This window comes from Podarcis liolepis (genome assembly GCF_965112155.1).
Source record: "Podarcis liolepis genome assembly, chromosome: 12".
NCBI lineage: Eukaryota > Metazoa > Chordata > Lepidosauria > Squamata > Lacertidae > Podarcis > Podarcis liolepis.
In genome coordinates, this window is record NC_139563.1 from 12,358,172 (window position 1) to 12,379,426 (window position 21,255).

At 44.6% G+C, this 21,255-nt stretch overlaps 1 protein-coding gene across 6 annotated transcripts in view; it reads left to right on the forward strand.

The window, feature by feature from the left end:
* The window catches only part of DPP6 (dipeptidyl peptidase like 6), a 497,800-nt gene that overhangs the window by 449,624 nt on the left and 26,921 nt on the right, over positions 1 to 21,255 (forward strand). For all 6 annotated transcript variants that reach the window (XM_083466765.1, XM_083466767.1, XM_083466764.1 and 3 more), the window contains exons 9-16: positions 5,682 to 5,836; positions 6,794 to 6,891; positions 10,880 to 11,003; positions 12,065 to 12,103; positions 13,872 to 13,979; positions 14,972 to 15,063; positions 16,203 to 16,250; positions 17,690 to 17,808. In XM_083466765.1, the coding sequence (XP_083322891.1) occupies positions 5,682 to 5,836; positions 6,794 to 6,891; positions 10,880 to 11,003; positions 12,065 to 12,103; positions 13,872 to 13,979; positions 14,972 to 15,063; positions 16,203 to 16,250; positions 17,690 to 17,808 (783 nt within the window). The remainder of the gene's footprint in view (positions 1 to 5,681; positions 5,837 to 6,793; positions 6,892 to 10,879; positions 11,004 to 12,064; positions 12,104 to 13,871; positions 13,980 to 14,971; positions 15,064 to 16,202; positions 16,251 to 17,689; positions 17,809 to 21,255) is intronic.

Here is a 21,255-nt window from a genome sequence, read left to right on the forward strand (position 1 = left end):
TTTGCCATCTTTAAATAATTTGGTCTCATTTGCAGGCATTACTTCCAGATTATTCATTGGGGGGGGGGGGGCTCACTGCTTACTTCCCTCCATTATGAGAACCGTGTTTACTTATATCCTGTTGTTTAACCAATTGCTAATCTCCATGGAGTGCCGGTGTATTCTGCTGCAACTATTAAGATTAGAGAGGAACTAATGGTCAAACATTCCTTGCAAGTCCATGCATAATATCCATTAGATTGTTTTTGTCCACACCCTTGCTGATGGTTTTGAAAGACAGTGGGTCAGGATTTTCTTTTGCAGAAGCCATTATGTCCTCCCCCCACCCCGAACTGAAAATAAGACAAACATAGCATCATAGACAGCACAACTCTTTATTTACTCGAGCAGAAGGAAAGAGTGGGCTGCAAATGTCAAGCTAACCTCTTCACAGTCATGCTGTTTCATTATCAGACCTTAGAGTCATTTTCTGTTCCGTCTTCTGGTTCTCTCCTGCTCCAGCTTAGAGCATGCTACTCATTCTGCAGCATGCAGTCCTGGCTCCTCCTATCCTGTCTCAGAATCAGAGGCATAGAAAAGCTATTGCCCAGCCCATTTTAACCAATTAATTGATGAGATTTCTCAAGCAATGCTTTCAGTTGCCCAAAATCAAGATGAACTAGCTTCTAAACATCACAACATTTCAACAGACATTGTAAGACAGCAGCAGTGGCTGGTGGGTGGAAGGGTGGAAGCCAGGGAGGTCAACAATAGCACCAGAGGCAATGACAGCCAGCCAGCCAAATAATTCTAGTTTTGTGCCCAACCTCATCATCCTCCCTGCTGAGCAAGGGGCAACAGTGAGATGGAAACTGATAGGCATTGCTACCTCTAGGTCTCGCTGTAAGTCCTGGTTGTAAGGCAGGCTGGTTCCGGCTGGGAGAGGGTGGACTGAGGTTGGTGCGGTAGTGCCCCATTTCCACTCATGGAGCAACCTCCACTGTAAAAAATGGCATAGCCTATTGCAAATAGTGTTCTCAGTTGCCGTATACAGTCTGTTACAGATGTCCTGAACTGCCCTGTATACCTGAAGGAGCGTCTCCACCCCCATCATTCAGCCTGGACACTGAGGTCCAGCTCCAAGGCCTCCTGGCAGTTCTCTCATTGCGAGAAGTGAGGTCACAGGGACCAGGCAGAGGGACTTTTCGGTGGTGGCACCTGCCCTGTGGAACACCCTCCCATCAGATGTCAAACAGAAAAACAACTACAGTGGTACCTCGGGTTAAGTACTTAATTCGTTCCGGAGGTCCATTCTTAACCTGAAACTGTTCTTAACCTGAAGCACCACTTTAGCTAACGGGGCCTCCCGCTGCTGCCACGCCGCCGCCATGCAATTTCTGTTCTCATCCTGAAGCAAAGTTCTTAACCCGAGGTACTATTTCTGGGTTAGCGGAGTCTGTAACCTGAAGCGTATGAAACCTGAAGCGTATGTAACCCAAGGTACCACTGTATACAACTTTTAGAAAACATCTGAAGGCAGCCCTGTGTAGGGGAATTTTAAATGTTTGATGTTTTCTCTTGGAAGCTGCCCAGAGTGATTGGGGCAGCCCAGTCAGATGGGCAAGGTACAGATAATAAAATTGTTTTTGTTGTTATGTGAACAATCCTGGAACCCTGGCTCCACTCTGAAGCAGTTACTTTGCCATTAAAGATGTGCCACTACATGTTTGGCAACTGAGAGTATTGTTCCTAACAGGCTGTTTACTGTATTTATTTGCAGTAGCCTGCTATGCCCTTTTTCTCCATCTTATAATGAATATTGTACACTATTATATTGTTTAGAAGCTGGCTTATTGTAATAGCTGGCAACTGAAAGTGCTCTTTGGCAGCTAAGTTGCATTCACCTCCATGTTCTCATTTTCTTCAGAAGTTGTTTTTATTTTGTTGCTGCATTTGTATATAAGGATATTTTCAGTAGAATCTGGAGAGTTTTTGTCCTGACTTTTAGTTTTGAGTGGTGAGGAATGATCCTTCCCTGTTTCACTCCTCTCACGACATAACTGAGCCAGGCAAACATCAACACTTTGTTTGATTAGCGGGCATGTAGTAGCAATAGTAATGAGAGAAGCTCACGCCCTCCAATAGCAGTGTTGATGTGGAAGGATAGCTAATTTTGTTGTAACGGCAACAAATTGAAATCAACTGGACTTGCCAATAAAAATTGGAATTTCATCCTGTACTCAACACAAAGTGGTTTCACTGCAGGAATCCCTGGGGAGCTGCCTGTATGGATTCTATTGCCTTGCATTCTTGGTGATTTAATGAAATGGTCAAGCACTGAGCTCTCCTTAAGGCATTTTGGTGCTAGGCAACCAAATACAAGCAACCAGATACTAGAGTCACTGGTCCCTCTCAAGCACTCCTGCCTGGTTCTGTGGCAGTACAACAAAACCTTCTTCAGCTAGGAATGTCGGAGGATTCCAAAGAAAACAGGAGCAGAAATTGCTGACATTTGCTTAAAATAAAAAAATTCCTTCCAGTAGCACCTTAAAGACCAACTAAGTTAGTTCTTGGTATGAGCTTTCGTGTGCATGCACACTTCTTCAGATACACTGAAACAGAAGTTGCCAGATCCTTCTATATAGTGAGAAGGTGGGGAGGGGTATTACTCAGAAGGGTGGTGGGAATGGGTGATTGGCAGATAGCTGAGATGAGCCTGTTGACGACTCTTAACGACTGCAATAGGTCTTACAGGAAAAGGCAAGGGGTGAGAAGGTGAAAAATAGCTAGTCATGTATAATGAGATAAGAATCCAATGTCAACAGAGACTCAAGTACGATGTTATGAGTTCGGCTTTCTCCATTAATATAAATGGACCTGTAACTAAATGATTTTGGGTGCAACGTTGTCGTTAGTCTCCTGGTCTCTTTCTTTCTCTCTAGCCTTGTGAATGTGATAGACAGCTAGTAGTTCCAGTTTTTAATTTGGACACCGACAGAGGCAGAGAGTGCTGAGAGGGTTTAAGCTGGAGTTAGCTGGACTGGAAGCAGCCTGGAAGATGCCTGCCTGGTGGAGTCCAACCTGCTGTTTTGTAGTCTGATGCAGCCCTGTGGTTTCCTGCCTGCCTTTTATTTCTTGCACTGCCCTCTGCTGACACGTTCGTAGGTAGAGCAGATATTACAAAAGCACATCCATCTGCAGTACTCTTTCTTTCATTCAATAGAAATGAAACACTATAGGGATGAGCCTGAACTTTCCCCACTTCCTGAAGGTGTGGAGCACTTAACAGTCTCCTTATTCTTACTCTCTGCAGTCACTTTGCAATTGCCCCTGTTCTTCAGAGGCATGTCCTTGATGTTCCAAAAGCTAATTGCTTGCTTGCTTGCTTTTTTTTTACGGGAAAAGTATGTCATAAATGCAAGCCTACAGGTTGAATGATAGGATCCATCCACAACCTTTATCTTAGCTGAAATGCGTTTTTCTTTGCTTCATTGAATGTTGTGAGTGCCTTAGAGTTTATCTTTGTGCTGCAGGTTTGTTTCATAGGGCATTCTGCATAAAGTTTTTGCGCTCTGTTCTGAGGGAGACAAATAGTTGGAAAATACTAACAAAAGGGCTAGGCTGTCTGTAAATTGGTAGCAAAGCTCAGAATGTGCCATGTGTAAGTCATCAAAGCAGGTAGGACTTTTAAAGGCAGGCGGTGACGGAATAGAAAGAAATGAGTTTGAACAAGACAGAGCTGTTGTGTGCTCTGAGCTCTTGGGTTTAAGAGGCTGGCAGGCAACTTGCTCTGGACAAAGTTGTGCTCTCCTGGTAAGAGCAGGCCTGGGTCTAGCATTATCACCAAGGGTTCAGTAGTGAGTAGACATGCCTATATCCAGTTCCAGTTGCTTCTCCTGTTCATGCTCCTTTAGTACAGAGCTGACATAGCCACTGTACGCCGTGCTCTGGTAACTTCAAGACTGGATCATTGCAAACCACTCTATGAGGGTCTGCCATGTAGTAGAAAGAAAGAAGTCACATTCTAGTTCTGCATACAGGTCTCCCACTGAAACCAGCATAGCATCTAGGTCTGTGCTGCACCATGTCCACAGTCCACAGGTGATGCTTTGAATTCACAAGGTCGCAGATCTAGTCCTCCATCCCATTACCTGAAAAATAGAGTAGATGGGCCAATGTTCTGACTCACCTGGAAATGCTGGGGATTGTACCTGAGGCCTTCTGCACGCAAAGCAGATGCTCCACCATTGAACTACAGTCCTTCCCTGCTGTAAAATTATATGGTTATTCTGAATACAGTACTACAAAGTGGGCAAGTGGCTGTTCCCATGGTCTTATTAACTTGATTTGTATTGCACTGTACTGCAGACACACACATCCATTCACAATTTTATGAGCATGCATTTGATTAAGCAGGCTGTTGCCTGCAAAGTTCATCATACATAGGGCCGGCACACCCATGAGGCAAGGTGAGGCAGTCGCCTCCGGCGGCAGGATCCGCAGCAGCCTCAGATCCTGATGTAGCTCTTTAGTCCCCTCCTTGTTCCTTATGTAGATCTTCACTCACCCTTTCTTCCTTGGTGGTGAGGGGGAGGCAGCCATTTTGTGGTTTGCCTAAGGTGCTGAAATATATTGGTTCAGTCCTGATCATACATATCTACAGTCACAAAGATGCTTCCACAATGTTGCTATTTTGGCAGGTCCTTTTTATGTTTGTAATTTCTGCAGGGTGACATGATTCGTCTGGAATTGCTCACGCGAGGGGTCCCCTTTTCATAAAGATCCACCACGCTTCAGTGTCCACAAAAATCTAAGCAGTAAAATTCCCATGTGAAAATGTCCTCCAGAAGCCTGCATCGGGATCTCACATGATCGTCTCTTGAAGTGCTTCATTAAGCTTGAGAGATCTGAGAAAGATGTTTGCAGAATAAAGTAATTCCTGATTAATGCTGAAGTGTCAAGGACTTGCCAGCCCTCTCGTTGTATTCCTATCAGGCATTTAATTGCTGAGCCGTGCCTGATTATAAAAAGCTTCAAAAAAAGGAATTAAAAGAGAAATTCAAAGAATGAAATGAAAATGAGCCAATGAAATATTCCATGCCCAATGTTTTTCTTGCAGAATAGAAGCTAACATTACGTAGGCATTATCCCAGGATGGAGGACTGATTATATCAAACTTGCTTATTTAGTAGGGTTTTGCATGAGCCCCCCACCCCCATCTGATATAGGGACCCAGAGAAGATGTGCCTCTCCTTTTCCTCCTGCCATCCACATGGGATTTTAAACCCTAATATTAATGTTTAAACATGCAGTTGTGAAGGGGGAAGAAGGAGATGCATGCAGACTTCCTACGAGTCTCCCTCTGTGCCTTCTTACTGCCAGGCTCCCCCTTCCTTCAGGTGGACCCAATCCTTCCCACAATGATCTGGGGCAGCCTCAACCCAATTTGGCCAAATCCCAGGCCAAACTGAGTCAGGATTCATCTGGATCCAGTGCACAGCCCTAATATTTACTTCTACTATGTTCAGTGGAGCTTACTCTCAGATAAGTGGCCATTGGATTGCAGCCTTAGAAATGACCTCTTGCAAAATAATTTTCCTCCCTGTGATGTGGTGCACATAGAGCTCTCCACCCTGAAGTTCCCACGCAAACAATTTTTTTGGATCTCATGATCTTCTTTCCTCCTTTTTTTATTTACATAGAGGAGATCCTGAAGACCCATATTGCACATTGGTGGTCCCCCGACGGCACAAGATTAGCGTATGCAACTATCAATGACTCCAGAGTCCCCACTATGGAAATACCTATGTTCACAGGCAGCCTCTACCCTAAAGTGGAGACCTATCATTACCCAAAGGTAGGATGGATTTGATCTCTTTAACACCTGTATCTTTTTACTTCCACCTGGTTAAAATACAAGAACATGTAGCAACGTAACCAGAAAAGCCCATTAACTTTACACGGAATACTTTAATTCATCCTAGTAAACAAGTCTTCAGAAATTACTAGAATGAAAAGAAATTACTAGCCTGCTGAGGGCTGCTGGAGAAAAGTTAAAGCACTATATTTCTGTGTTGAGCTCATGTCCACACCCCATATTTGTGGCACATGGCTCTCCTCAAAGAAGCCTGGGAACTGTAGCTTACAGAGCTACAGCTACGGTAGCCTTCAGAGCTACAGTTCCCAGGATTCTTTTGTGGGAACTCATGTGCCTTAAATGTGCATTTAATGTGCTTTAAATGTGTGGTGCAAATGTGACCTTTGTTTCTATGCATTCCATCCCCTCTTTATATGCCTGCTCACTTGCTTGCATGGGATTCCATGCCCTCACCAGCCCCTGGTTCCTGCTCACCAATGACCACTTGCCTAGTGATTAAATACAAGGCATCTTTAACCACCGCTCTAATCACTTGAGATCCAGTTGCATGACCATATATAGTTCGTAGATTGTTTTCCCTGCAAAGCCATTCTGTGGCTTCCAGTTGAGCAGAAGGGGCAGAGGGGCTGGGGTGGTGAGAGGGCTGTTTCACCTTTTATTTGTCAGCTGTTTTTTTCACTCCGGCTACTTTGCATGGGAATTTTTCCCTTCTGAAGCAAGCATAATGGCTTTGTATTTTAAAAAATATAATAATCACTGGGGAACAATTTCAGAGCATTTCTGAGCTACATCTGCATTCTCTCTGTTTTTCTAATCCTTAGGTTCTGAAGTTTGCCAAGTCCAGCACTAAAATCCTCATTTATACCTTCTAACTTACAAAAAGAATAAGTCATTTTTAAACACTTTTTTATCATTCTGTCTTCTTTTGTCTTCTAGGTTGGGACAGAAAATCCGAGCATTTCCTTACATGTCATTGGTTTGAATGGGCCTACTCATGACCTGGAAATGACTCCTCCTGATGATTCAAGAATGAGGTTTGTGCTGTACTAGCTACTTGTGGCAAAGACCTGAAGTTGTTGTTACCTACCACTCCTTCCATTAAACCTCCTTTGTCTATTATTATTGTTTCTAATTCCACTGTCTTTCCCCTCCTCTCTCCTTGTCTTGAGCGCTTATCTGCTTTGATGACAGAGAGGCTTGGGCTATGCAAATTTTTCATGGCCCCTCTAGCTACCATTGCAAAAATTGCTAGACTGAAAAGAAATTACTAGCCTGCTGAGGCCATTAAAACATCCGCTTGTTGGCACAGATCAGTCCAGGGGTCTCAGAAGGGTTATTTTAAAATGAAAATCCAACTGATAACACTCCATGCCTATGGATTGCACTGTGGCTGTAAATTTAAGACAAAACAGCTTCAGTCTATTTAAAGGCATCTGTTAAAAAAATTATTTGATATTCAATTTGAATCCTGCTCTTCGGCAAATAATAGGCTTTCCCATTTGATCCTCACAACAACCCTGTTGAGGTAGACTAGGCTGCAGCCAGCTAGACAGCTTCATGGCTCAGCAATGTTTTGAACCAGCAACTCCTTGCTGAGTCTATCACTTTGCCCATTACACCAGAACTGGAAAGGCTATGCCACAATAATGCCATGCTAAGGTTGGATGCGGGTGGCGCTGTGGGTAAAACCTCAGCGCCTAGGACTTGCCGATCGTCAGGTCGGCGGTTCGAATCCCCGCGGCGGGGTGCGCTCCCGTTGCTCGGTCCCAGCGCCTGCCAACCTCGCAGTTTGAAAGCACCCCCGGGTGCAAGTGGATAAATAGGGACCGCTTACCAGCGGGAAGGTAAATGGCGTTTCCATGTGCTGCGCTGGCTCGCCAGATGCAGCTTGTCACACTGGCCACGTGACCCGGAAGTGTCTTCGGACAACGCTGGCCCCCGGCCTCTTAAGCGAGATGGGCGCGCAACCCCAGAGTCGGACACGACAGGCCCGTACGGGCAGGGGTACCTTTACCTTTAAGGTTGGAATCCTGTGCATGCTTGGCTTGGAAATAAATCCTACTGAACTCTTCTGAATAGAACATGAATTGGATCATACTGACTTACAATTAAGCAAGTATAGCTTTACACACCTACATATCCCAAATGTATTACATGCCTGTCCAATTGCCATTTCCAGGGTGGTTACCATACCTAATATCACCTGTGCCATAACGTCAAATGTTTGCTCCATTCTGACCTCCATTTCTGACCTCCATTTTTTATTACCTGTTATCATTTATTAAATTTGTATCCACCCCTTCCAAAGGAGCCTAGGGCAGCAAACAGCAAAAACGTTAAAACAGTGAAATTTACCATTAAATGTTTTGTGCTGTGATTCTAAATACCGTAGTTTTAGTTTGAAAATGAATTCTTTTGAAAGCAGTGGGATTTCATGTCAGGGTAACCTTATGGAAACGATGCTTATCTTCTTAGAAACCCCTGATTAACGAAAAGCTTTGGATACCCTCCAGGGTAGTTGAATCAATGAGATTGTGCTGTTTAGTGTGTCCAGTATATTGCTAAGGTTAATTATCTGTACTCTGTGGGGTATATTATAGGTCTCAGATTTAATTTAGCACGTTCAAAGCTCACCTTAAAGTCTGCTCAGATGACCTAGGCATTCAAAGGTTAACTATTTAGACATGACTTAGAACTATTTATAAAATACATAGTCCTCAGAATGGTCCAGAATATATGCTGAAATGAGCTCTAATCTCAGACTGAGCAAAGAACAATGTTTAATTCTGAGTTTATAATCTCTGACATTTGCATCCAGTTATTGGGGAGCATGAGCCTTTGAATAACAATTACTGGAAAACACAATTGTGCTCATGGGCTTCCTGTAGGCATCTGCTTAGCTACTATGATAACAGAATGCTAGACTAGATAAGCCTTCGGTCTGATCCAGCAGGACTCTTCTTATGTTCTGAACCACTCCTCTGCCATGTGGGTCTCATCCACTGTAACCATTAATCCATCTGAAAATAAATCATATTGAACCAGAAAGTAATATATCATCACCATCATAATTACACAAACCGTACAATCTGGTCCAACATATTCCTCGTGCAAGATTTGGAATCCCTGGTTCTCATCAGTCGTCATCAAACCCTTAGTTTTGTGACCCAGTTTTGGATTGTCTGAATGCCTCTCTCTATTTTGATTTAAAAAAAAAAAAAAATTCACCACCAAGTTCAAGAAAAGACATAAATATAGCCATCATACCATGTTGGAAAACCTCCTGATTCCAGCTGCTTTGGGTTTCTAGAAGGTGTAGGAGACAACAATTTGTCCTACTTTCACATTGATTCTTAAATTGTGCAAGCTTGTTATCAGTGGCCACTCGCCGTGACGGCTGTGCCTCCATAGTTGGAAGCAGCATGTTTTTAGTTGGTGGAACTGCAAGAGAGGAGGGTGCTGTTGTGCTCAGGAAACCCCTTACAGGTTTCCCACAGACATCTGGGTGGTCCCTGTGAGAACATGATACTGAACTACATGGGCCACCTGCCTGAACCAGCAGGTTCTCCTTATGTTCTTATATTGTGTTCTTAATGCTGTCGGAAGGAGTTTTCCATTCTCTGCTTATTTTAGTTTTATTAACAAAAGGAAAACAAGCTGTTTTTCTAGAGCAGTGGTTCTCAATTAGCTTGCTGTTGTTTAGTTGTGTCCGACTCTTTGTGACCCCATGGACCAGAGCACGCCAGGCCCTCCTGTCTTCCACTGCCTCCCGCAGTTTGGTCAGACTCATGTTGGTAGCTTCGAGAACACTGTCCAACCATCTCATCCTCTGTAATCCCCTTCTCCTTGTACCCTCAATCTTTCCCAACATCCGGGTCTTTTCCAGGGAGTCTTCTCTTCTCATGAGGTGGCTAAAGTATTGGGGCCTCAGCTTCAGGATCTGTCCTTCCAGTGAGCACTCAGGGCTGATTTCCTTAAGAATGAAGAGGTTTGATCTTCTTGCAGTCCATGGGACTCTCAAGAGTCTCCTCTAGCACCGTAATCCAAAAGCATCAATTCTTCAGTGATCAGCCTTTTTTATGGTCCAGCTCTCACTTCCATACATCTTAGCTCAATTAGCTAAGTATTACTAATTCAAAAGCCAAGCTTTTGAAAACATTGATGCCTCCATGGTACCAACCGTGAACCACTGCCCTAGAGAATATGCTGGTGCCAAATTGTCATGTGAAAGAGAGGGAGAGAAAAAACGTTTATGATACTGAATTTCTAGTGCACCGTTATATTTCCCAAACTTCAAATGCTAGGCATGGGCAACTCAGTTCTTCTGCCCTGCAGCAGAATGCTTGTGCTCTGTCTTCTTATTTTGCTGGATAATCAGATCGTCTTCATCCTTCTGAGTCCTTCCTCCTCTGTATGCACAGCAAATCCTTTCCAGAATGCAAGCGATTTCTCCGGCGACGCAGCACATTAATCCCAACGAGAGCAACAACTCCTTTATACATATTTTATGGCAAACAAATGAACTCATAAAAATTTTATGGACTGTACACACTGTGAAAAGTCATTGTCTTATAATTTAAAGATGACTTTGACCTGTGCATTCCACTTGAATATGATAATGTTGCATGATTTGTCAGCCTTACAACTGCGACACTCATTCATTATCAAGTCATTTACCCCTTTCTTAGCTCAAGGGGGAGAAGTGGCACGCTGCATGCCTCGAGAACATAAAAAAGCAATAAGCAGGCAAGGGGCTGATTATGATGTAGGTAGTATGGGAATTCAGACGAAGTTCAAAGAGAGGAACACAAAAATGAATCCTGGACTTGTTACAATCACGACATTCTGCATCAACTTTATTAATAGTCCACATTCCAAAAACAAATATTTGAGTCTGTGCAGTGTATCAAGTTTATTAATAGTCCACATTCCAAAAACAAATATTTGGGTCTGTACAGTGAAGGGAAATTGTGTTCTAAGTACATGTAAGAGTAGCACTCACATGCCTTCATTTGTTTTTAGGGAGTACTATATAACCATGGTGAAGTGGGCAACCAGTACCAAAGTTGCAGTAAACTGGCTGAACAGGGCACAGAATGTTTCTATCCTGACTCTCTGTGATGCAACAACTGGAGTCTGCACAAGGGTATTCATTTTTATTTACCCGCAGCATGTATTGTCCATGTGCAACATAAAGTTCTCAGGGCAGCTTGCAACATAAAGTAAAACAAGTTGAATGTTCAATAGTAGTATCGGTGTTTTGATGCCAGGCAGCTGAACACCCGTAGCTTTTCGTTTGGCATTTGTAGTCTGCACCAATTTTTTGAAGCCTGAAAAAGGTGAGCGACCCATTGTGTGCATTGAAAGCAAAAGATGCATGCAATTGGAATTGAAATAGGAAACTCCCTAGTTTCCCAGGGACAGATGTGAAGCTAACTGGCCCATAATTTCCAGGATTACCCCTGGATCCCTTTTTAAAAGTGTGCCAATTGGCCAGTACTCTTCAGTCTTTTGAGACTCAGGGTCCAGCTTTAATTCAAACATGCATTTTGGAACTCATTTCTTAAATTTTTCACGATGCATTTGTATGGTGGTAGTGCTCCTGTTTCAGCCTAGCTTAGATCAGTCAGCAACCTGCTATTAGCTCCAGAGCCACCAGTTGAAGACTTGGGTCTTTCGGGTGGTTGTCTAGGTGTGGCATACGGCCATCCCCTCCCCCATTCAGTGATATAGGAGCCAACTTAGACCTCAATGCAAAAGCTCCACCTGATGCAGGCCATGTTACTCATCATTATTCATCTCCCACACAAAAATTGGGATGGGGAGAAATTTGACACTCAGGATCCCCACTCAAATAGGTGTTCATATGTGGCCTGGGGCATAGCTTGGCCCAGGTGTGTGGTAGAAGGGGGGGGGCGTTTCAGTGTTCCTCCACCAAGCAAAACCCTGGGTTGCTTACAAACAATGTGAATAATTATCCTCTTACTGTTATTCACATAGATTACTGCCCTGCTTTAAACACATTCACTTGTTTAATCAAGAGCAAAGGCCTTTCAAGTTGCCTGCTCATAAATCATACTCAGATGGGCTCCTCTGTGCTCGCTCAGCCATTGTTGGAATTGAGTCAAATAGCTTTCTGCCCTGATGAGCAAAGTATAATAGATGCAAACTACAGTATAATATTTTAATTGTGTTGCTTTGTTTCAGAAACATGAAGATGAGAGCATAGCCTGGCTGCACAGACAGGTAATAGCGGTCTTTCCATCTCCTTAATAAAAGGTTCCACACTCAAAAGCAAGAGAGCAGAACCACAAAGGGGCAAATTGAGAGATGCAAGCACACACTTCAATACAGATCAGCAGTGACATAGGAACCTACTTTTCTATAATAAAGCCACTCTTTGTCTAGGGATGCTAACTCTGTGCGATTGTGTTAGATGCAGCAAAAGAGATGGAAGAGTTGGTCAGAAAAAGGGGTTCCCCCCCAGACCACTTAAGTCATCAGGGGCACTGGGGTGGGGCAGGGAGATGTTCAAACTGGAAGATGGACTGCCCTGCCTGAAAATGGTAGGGCTAACAGGGCAGAAGTTTCCTCAGTCAAACAGCTCTTGGTTCTGAACCATGGTTAGCAAAAGCCCTGGTTCAGAGTAATTATTATTGGTGTTTCCCTTGAGTCAATCAGAATGGCAGCGTTTTGCGAGGGGAAGGCATGTAGACAGATAGCAAAGTCTGGATCAGCTGTTCCAGCTCAGTTGGTAGCCTTTGGCAGAAACAAAGTATTAAGCTGTGTACTCTTTTAACAGAAATCTATACGATTGGTGCCTTCTAGCTGTTTCTCTGTAGGCCATTGTATGCGCCTGTGATTTTTTGTTTTAACTGTGCAAAGGGATAATATATTTGAACATCAAAGTGCTGCGATGCCCAAAATCTCCTGAGGGTTATTTCTCTTGATCAGAGTCACAGAGCCGCTTCTCAATGAACAGCAACAGCAGAAGCCTTTGGAACTGCAGGGCTTCAAGATTCTAAGGATCAGCCAGCTCAGCTGCATGCTGTTTACAAGATATAGTCCTAGAACCTGGAAGGAGCTCCCTGCTACCTTACTACGGCTCTTGTCAGGGGCTCCAGGGTATGACCTGTGAATGCTAAGGCATAGTTTAGTGGGACTAAATGTGCTCACGTGTAACAAACGCTGTAGTTTGTTAAGGATGCTGAGAGTTATTCAGAAACCCCTGTTCCCCTCATGGAGCTACAGCAGGGGTCACTGTCCCTCAGACCTTGTGGGGGGGCGGACTATATTTTTTGGGGGGAAATGAACGAATTCCTATACCCCACAAATAACCCAGAGATGCATTTTAAATAAAAGGCCACATTCTACTCATGTAAAAACATGCTGATTCCCAGACCGTCTGTGGGCCAGACTTAGAAGGTGATTGGGCCGAATTCAGCCCCCGAGCCTTAGTTTGCCTACCCATGGGCTACAGTTTCCAGAGTTCCCTGGGAATAGGGACGGGTTGTTAGACCATGCTGGGAATTGCAGCTCTGTGAGGGAAATAAGGGGTCTCCTAAAAACTCTCAGCACCTTTAGCAAACTACAGGTCCCAGGGATCTTTGTGGGAAGCTGTGCCTGCTTAGTGCTTTAAATTGTACAGTACAGATGGGGCCTGAGTTTCCAAGGACAGAGCAGGCAGGCAAGTCAAGCATATAAACAAAAGCAGGTCAGTTTATTTTGCATCTGGAAAGGGGAGCAACCAATCAAGGGAGGAGGGCCTTGTGGACCAAGGCAAAAGGCTGATAAAGCTACAACTTGTGCCCACAGTGTTTTGCACAAGGATAGCCTAATTTTCACTGAGCTGGATTTCAGCCGCAATCCTAGAAGATACATGGTTTGAATCCACATGTGGCTGAAGGAGCCTGGCAGAAGGATGGGACTGGCACGGTTGCTGTCTTGAGTGGTTTATTTCAAGATTCATGAATATTTATCTGTGCATTCATTTGCAACTGCTTGGTATTTGCAGAACGAAGAGCCCGCCTTCTCCAGAGATGGCAGGATGTTCTTCTTTGTCCGAGCCATCCCTCAGGGAGGGAGAGGCGAGTTTTACCACATTACCATGTCTTCATCGCAGGTGAGACAAAGCTCTGCTGCTGCTAAACACCTTTTTGGGTGTGGGTGAAAAGTAATATACCAAGAATATTGGCTCTCTGGATGTTGTTGGACTTCAGCTCTCATCAGCCTCTGGTAGCATAGCCGGTGGTCATGGATGATGGGAGTTGTAGTCCAACAACATCTGGAAGACCACAGAATCCCCACCCCTGTAACACACTTACATTGGCAGTTTTGACGATATAACAAGTCAACACCTAGACATATGACATGCAAAGCATTTCCAAGAAAATGTGCATCTGTTGAAGACAGCGACATCTGAGTACTGTAGTGGGTTGATACACAAACAGTGTTTTGCAGGAAATCCTGTGGCTGGCTTGCTATCAGTGGAATCTGCTGGCAAAAGGGGTTTAAATGAAAAACATAATTTGCAGACCAAAGAAAGAGGGATTGATGGGCAACAACCAAAGAAAAATGAACTGGCCTCCTTTGATGGAGAATTGGGCTGAGGAACAGCTGCAGCCCCGCAGAGTGAGCAGGTTTGACTGGGTTGCACAGAGAGTAGAGAGGAGGCTCCTTTGGGTGTGAGCACTGAGGGCTTAGGGTGCAGCGTGGGTTAGATTCCCTTACAAGAAAGCATTTCTGTATGCTTTTCAGATGAGCTCTTTGGAGAAAGAGTGTGACAGAAGGGCAATAAGTAGAGTTTTCCCAATCAGACTCCGCTCATCTGTCTCTGCTCCATCTTCGCCACTTTTGGAGAGGCTTCAGAAGCCCTATAGCACAATTTGAGAAATTCTGAAATACGGCTATCCCAAGCATGAATTTGGCTCAATTTATTATTTTCACTTCTAGGAGGATAGAAGAAGAATAAATTAGTGTCTTTTTAAAAATGCACCAGGAAAAGGGACATCAGGAAAACTTGCTCTGAAGAAGATAATGCAAATATATGTTTGATCATCGTTAGAACACCTTGCTCCATGTTTTGAAATTCATCTCTTCCTCCTTTCTCGGCAGCCCAACAGCAGCAGCAACGATTTACAGTCAATCACATCGGGTGACTGGGATGTGACCAAGATTTTGGGATATGAGGAAAGGCACCATAAAATGTAAGGAACGCCAAACCATGTCAAGTCAGTTTCCATGTCTTAGAAGGTTCAGTTGACAGCACTGCAAGGGTAACTGGATTAGTGGAGCGCTTATGTGTGACCCAGTGGGCATTGCTCTGGATTGAAACCTGCGATATTAATGTGCTTAAATACAGAAGCTAGGCTTCCCTCGCATTACTCTGGTAAGTAGGAAAGTCTCCTCTGTGAAATGGGTGTAAGCATTAAGAATCAGAGTATTATTGTGAGGATGCTCCTGTCCAATGTTTTACCAACTAAAATGATTCATACTACTGTGGAATAAGTAACTTCAGGACAGTGGCTTAAGGAGCATTTTGGATATATCTTGCTTGGCCTTTGGCTTACTGCTACACACATAAACATTTTTCCAATGTGAAAAGAGTATTCAAAGACATTCAGCGCTGCTTCTCGGGGGCTGTCATATTGCAAACATGGAATTTCTGAAGCATTTGGGTGCCTTTTAATCCAGCCTTTTTTATATAGAACATCCATTTAAAATCAGTACAATGGACAGCTCTTTTTCTATTGCTTTGTATAACTGCTGAATAATAAAATTTCTTTAGAAATGTTCATCTGACAGCTGGAAGGCTGGGCTAATCTTGTGTATTTAATTGCATGTAGCTAACGATTTTGACAAATGTGTGTTCAGCTGCATTTGGTGAACATATTGCATTTTCTTTTAAAGTTCTTTCCAAATGTGAAACATCTGCATGAGACCATTGGTGCGCTGCTGCCAGGATGACATTTTTTAGCAACACAAATTTGCACATAGGTTTATGATTGGTTTTCACCACTGCCTGCGTGACAAACAGGTCCAATCATGTAGACATGAAAATCATGAGCTCTAGGGGGAAAGTCCCTGCCCCTATAATTTTGCCTCTTTTTTCCTGTTCATTTTACCATTCCAAACTTGCAGCCACAGGAAGAGAGACTCTCTTTTAAACAAAACAAAAACTGGAATTAGAACTTAAAAGGCATCAGAATAATGTTTCTAGGGTGCAATGAGTCCATGGGGCATATCTCTTCCACCTTTCTTCTGAATAGTTTGTGCCTATGCAGATAACCCAGATGAAATACTGCTCTCAAAAATCTGGTTATAATCTATGTGCATTTTATTCTAGCTATTTCCTCAGCACAGAAGAGTTACCAAGGACACGGCATTTATACAGGTATGATTTATTTTCATGGAAGAAACAATGTCCAGACTTTTCCTTGAAAGAGGTTGTTATCAGTTCTTCTTACACCTGAGCAAATTCAGTGCAAAGTAAGCCAAAAGAAGATACATGGAATTGTGTGGGGGAGGACTCAGTTTCCCAAAAGAGCAATCAGTTTCCCAAAAGATTTACAAGTGGTTTTCTAATTTGAGAAATGGCCGCTCACCCCCGTCCGGCGGTGGGCGTTGTTTGCGGCCCGACGTGAGGCTTCCCCGTCCTCCCGCAGCCACGCCGTCCTTCTGACCATTGCTCCGCTCCCCTGGCTGTCATGGAACCTGCTGGGTTCCACCAAACCCAGATTCAAATTCTGGCCTATCCACGGCGGCCTGAGGGGGGCAGGGCAACCAGAGCGGACCGAGTCGGAGCAGGCTTCACTCTGGTCTGCTCCAGTAGAACAAAAGAGGGGCCGGAGCTGCACAGTTGAAAAGTAACGAAGAAGAGATAAAGGCTTGAAAGGGTACTGGAGGAAAAACATTTTCAAATGATAATAGTGCTAATAAAGCAATCAAATTCCCAGCTGGTGACCAACTTTCTTAGGGGCGTAAGACCAAGGCTCTGCTGTCACAGCAACTATCGCTTTTGGAAGGTACCGTATTTTTCGCTCTATAAGACGCACCAGACCACAAGACGCACCTAGTTTTTGGAGGAGGAAAACAAGGAAAAAAAATCCGAATCTCAGAAGCCAGAACAGCAAGAGGGATCGCTGCGCAGTGAAAGCAGCAATCCCTCTTGCTGTTCTGGCTTCTGTGATAGCTGCGCAACCTGCATTTGCTCCATAAGACGCACACACATTTCCCCTTACTTTTTAGGAGGGAAAAAGTGAGTCTTATAGAGCAAAAAATACGGTATTTTCCAGTACTGTTTAGAAGCCTCTTCTTTTGCTTCCTTTGGTTTTTGATGCTGCCGAGACTCCTCTGCAGGTGTGTGATTTGGGGCAATTTCCTGCTTCCCAACAGGAGGAGGCGCCACCCGCCAGCAGAGGAAACGGGGGCCTGCCACATTCTTCAGATGGGGATGTGGGGAGTGGGCTGGATTAGGAACATAGGAATCTGCCTTATGCTATCTTTCTCAGTGTTGCCTACACTGGCTGGCAGCAGCAGCTCTCCAGGGTTTCAGGCAGGGGTCTCTTCCAGGTCTGCCTGGAGCTGCAAGGCCTTCTGCATGGGAAGGGGATTCTCCTGACCACTGAGCCACGGCCATTTCCCAGTTCTAAAAACCAAAGCTGCTGTGGACTAGACCATCACACCATGCCCAGGGGCAGCTCCAGCCCCTAAACACCTGGTTGAGAAAGCACCCAACTCTGTCCAAGGTCCTGCCATCACAAATCCACATGCCTGTTCCAAGCAGTGCCAGCTGAATAATCAGACGTCGTGTTGTTTTCTCCTCTTTCTCAGTGCCAGCACTAAAGGGAACTTCAACAGGCAGTGCCTCTCTTGTGACCTGATAAACAACTGCACGTACTTCAGTGCATCCTTCAGCCACAACATGGCCTATTTCATCCTGACCTGCGAAGGTAGGATTCTCGTATTGTCCTATAACCATGCGGCAAAGCAGGCCACCTTATTAATAGTGCCTATAAGGAATCACTCTACAGCTGTATAACAACAACAACAACAACAACAACAATAATAATTATAATTATAATAAAAAAATAAAAATAAATTTATTATTTATACCCCGCCCATCTGGCTGGGTTTCCCCAGCCACTCTGGGCGGCTTCCAACTGAATATTAAAAACAATACAGCATTAGACATTAAAAACTTCCCTAAAGAGGGCTGCCTTCAGTTGTCTTTTAAAAGTAAAATAGTTGTTTATTGCCTTGACATCTGCTGGGAGGGCTGGGAGACGCCACTACCGAGAAGGCCCTCTGCCTGGTTGCCTGTAACCTTACTTCTCGCAATGAGGGAACCGCCAGAAGGCCCTCAGCGCTGGATCTCAGTGTCCAGGCTGAACGATGGGGGTGGAGACGCTCCTTCAGGTATACAGGTCTTTTGGTGTAGTAAATTCTGTATTCAAGAAAACGGCACACAACACTCCCGGCAGGTCCTGCCCCTATAGAGCAGTTGCCAGGACTGACGGCCCCCGCCTCAACCCCCTCTAAGGCTTCTCCCCTGCCAGATGTTTTCCAAGCAGTCTCAAACTGTGTCTGGGTACCTGTAATCTCTGTTCTGCTCTGCACATCATTCCACATGCCACGTTCCTCAAGGGAGGAGGGAAGCTGGTCACAGTAAGAGAGGCAGACTCCCTGTATTCTCTGCTTCAGCCTCTGAGTCTGAGCTGCTCCTTGTCACAGGCTCGCCTTGCTCACTAAACCCAGTTGCCTCGTCAGCATCCAAAAACCACCACCCCCACTCTTCTCCCTCTGACATCTCCTCAGTGTCCCACCACTAATCCCTTGGCTCTGAGCCTTCCTCCTCGGGGGTGTCCCTTGGGGGTTCCCCAGCTGGTGCCTCCCACAATACCTCATCATCCAGCCAGTCCCTGCCACTGCATGACCTTGGTGGCTGGGCCTGATGGGAGCCAAAGTCCAGGTATCTGAAGGGTACCTGCTTGAGGAAGGCTGGACTAGGCAGCCAGCTGCTTCCAGGATATATGATGTAAAACACTGGTAATGAGATCTGGGCTAAGCAGCGATTGCTCTTTCGCTTCCTCTCCCCACCCTGCAACTCCATCAAGCATTAAGCCAGATGGAAACAAGGCCCCTGCAAACCTTTCCATAGTACAACAGGTGTTTGTGGACCTCTCAGCTTCTGGAATTTGCTGCCATAAGAAACGAGGAAAGCCACAATAAACATTTGCCCGCTTTCAAGACAACCTGGCTTGGACAGACTTTCGGCTTTCTTATCATTTTAGCAAGCAAAATTGATACACTTTGCTGGATGCTGTAGGGCTTGGAGGCGAAGGTTACAGTTTTACTTGAGAGTACAGTGGTGCCCCGCAAGACGAAATTAATTCGTTCCACAATTTTTGCCGTCTAACGAATTTTTCTTCTTGCGAAGCACGGTTTAAACGGTTTAACAAAGTCGCAAGACGTTTTCGTCTTGCGAAGCAAGCCCATAGGGGAATTCGTCTTGCGAGGCAAATCGCGAATGAAAAAACCTTTCGTCTAGCGAGTTTTTTGTCTTGCGAGGCATTCGTCTTGCGGGGCACCACTGTATATCCTGTTGAATTCAGTGGGACTTATTTCTGATTAAACATGCATGGTGCAGGGTTGTAAACATTCAGGTTGCAGCAGGGTCTCTGTAACGCGCAGCAATGTAAAGGAGGGGAGCTGAAAGCTCTTGGATGTTTGCTCAAGGCAATGTGAATGTGTTGTTTTGATTCCTTGTTTCTCACCCATGTCACCGTCAAACTTGTTAGAATTAAATATCACCATTGAACTTGTTAGAATTAAACCTTGCCGCAAGCTTAGCATTTATAGGCTCTGCCCTGCAGCTACAGATCTAAAGCTCTTTAAAGTATTTCCTGCAGAGTTCATTTATTTTCTTTTTACCCTGTTGGATATGCCTGATAGATATAGTATGTGTGTCTTTAAGAATAATATTCAATAATAATAAAGCTGGAACATGAGACATGCCAGTTATTAAGAGCTGATTCACAGTTATTTACATGCTTTCTCCAAAGCAGAGCAAAACTGGATAGTTGTGCCGGCCCATTAGAATAAAAAATTATACAGGATCTAGCTGCAGGGAGACACAAGCAAGGCTTCACACCACCTGCCTTTGAGCAGATACGCCTAATGTTCCCCCTTTTAAAAATGTTTTTGAATATCCTACCTGAGGAATGTCATAAGTTTCTGACATTTTCCAATGGTCTTAAAGGTAAAGGGACCCCTGACCATTAGGTCCAGTTGCAGATGACTCTGGGGTTGCGGCACTCATCTCGCTTTATTGGCCAAGGGAGCTGGTGTACAGCTTCCAGGTCATGTGGCCAGCATGACTAAGCTACTTCTGGAGAACCAAAGCAGCGCATAGAAATGCCGTTTACCTTCCCGCCAGAGTGGTACCTATTTATCTACTTGCACTTTGACGTGCTTTTGAACTGCTAGGTTGGCAGGAGCAGGAACCGAGCAACGGGAGATCACCCTGTCGCGGGGATTCGAACTACCAACCTTCTGATTGGCAAGCCCTAGGCTCAGTGGTTTAGACCACAGTGCCACCACGTCCCATACTCCAATGGTCTTGTTACTGGTAAATATCATTTCATGTCTGTACCTACAGCCGCACTTTGGAAAGTGCAAATGAGCCAGAGCTAAGTACTAGTATAAAATAAAGTATCAGAAGGCCAGTGCATTGACGCAGTGATAAGCAGGCAACTCAGAAACCTCTGTGTGACAGAATTCCCCCTCTGCCCATCCTTTCGAGAACTGAGCAGTGCATTAACATGCTTCCCTGGGAGGGATTGTAGCATGCTGTTTACACATTAAGTCACTGAATGTGTTAACTGTTCTGGCCAAGATTATTCCCTTCCAGAAGGCTGATTATGAAGATGTCCTTCTCCCCCCCCCACCTCCTTCTCTGTGTACCCCTCCAGCACAGGAATGTAATTAGTGCTGGGGGGCAAGTTGTGACCTTTTGCCACTTTTCCTGTGGCTCGGGAAGCGTAAATTAGTTTCTGATGTTTTAGAGCACAGCCAGACTAAATCAGTCTTTTGCACATGGCCATCTTTTGCATTTATTTGCTGGTCCCTCTTTCCAGAGGACTAGTGCCCTTAATTCTGAGTGATGGTCAGGTCATAAGCCTCCGCTGCGCATGGCTCATGTTAACTCTTTGAGAGGGAAAAGTAATTCATTCCCTTTCATTAAAGCAGTGCTTTAAAACACAGGGCATATTGGAGGTCTCCTGCCCCAAACCCAAGGCTTCACAAATGCAGCTCCTCCAGATTAAAAGTAGGATACTATTAACTCACTTAATTTTTTTTCTTAAGAGAACATCTGTTCTGTCACCCTTTAACAACAT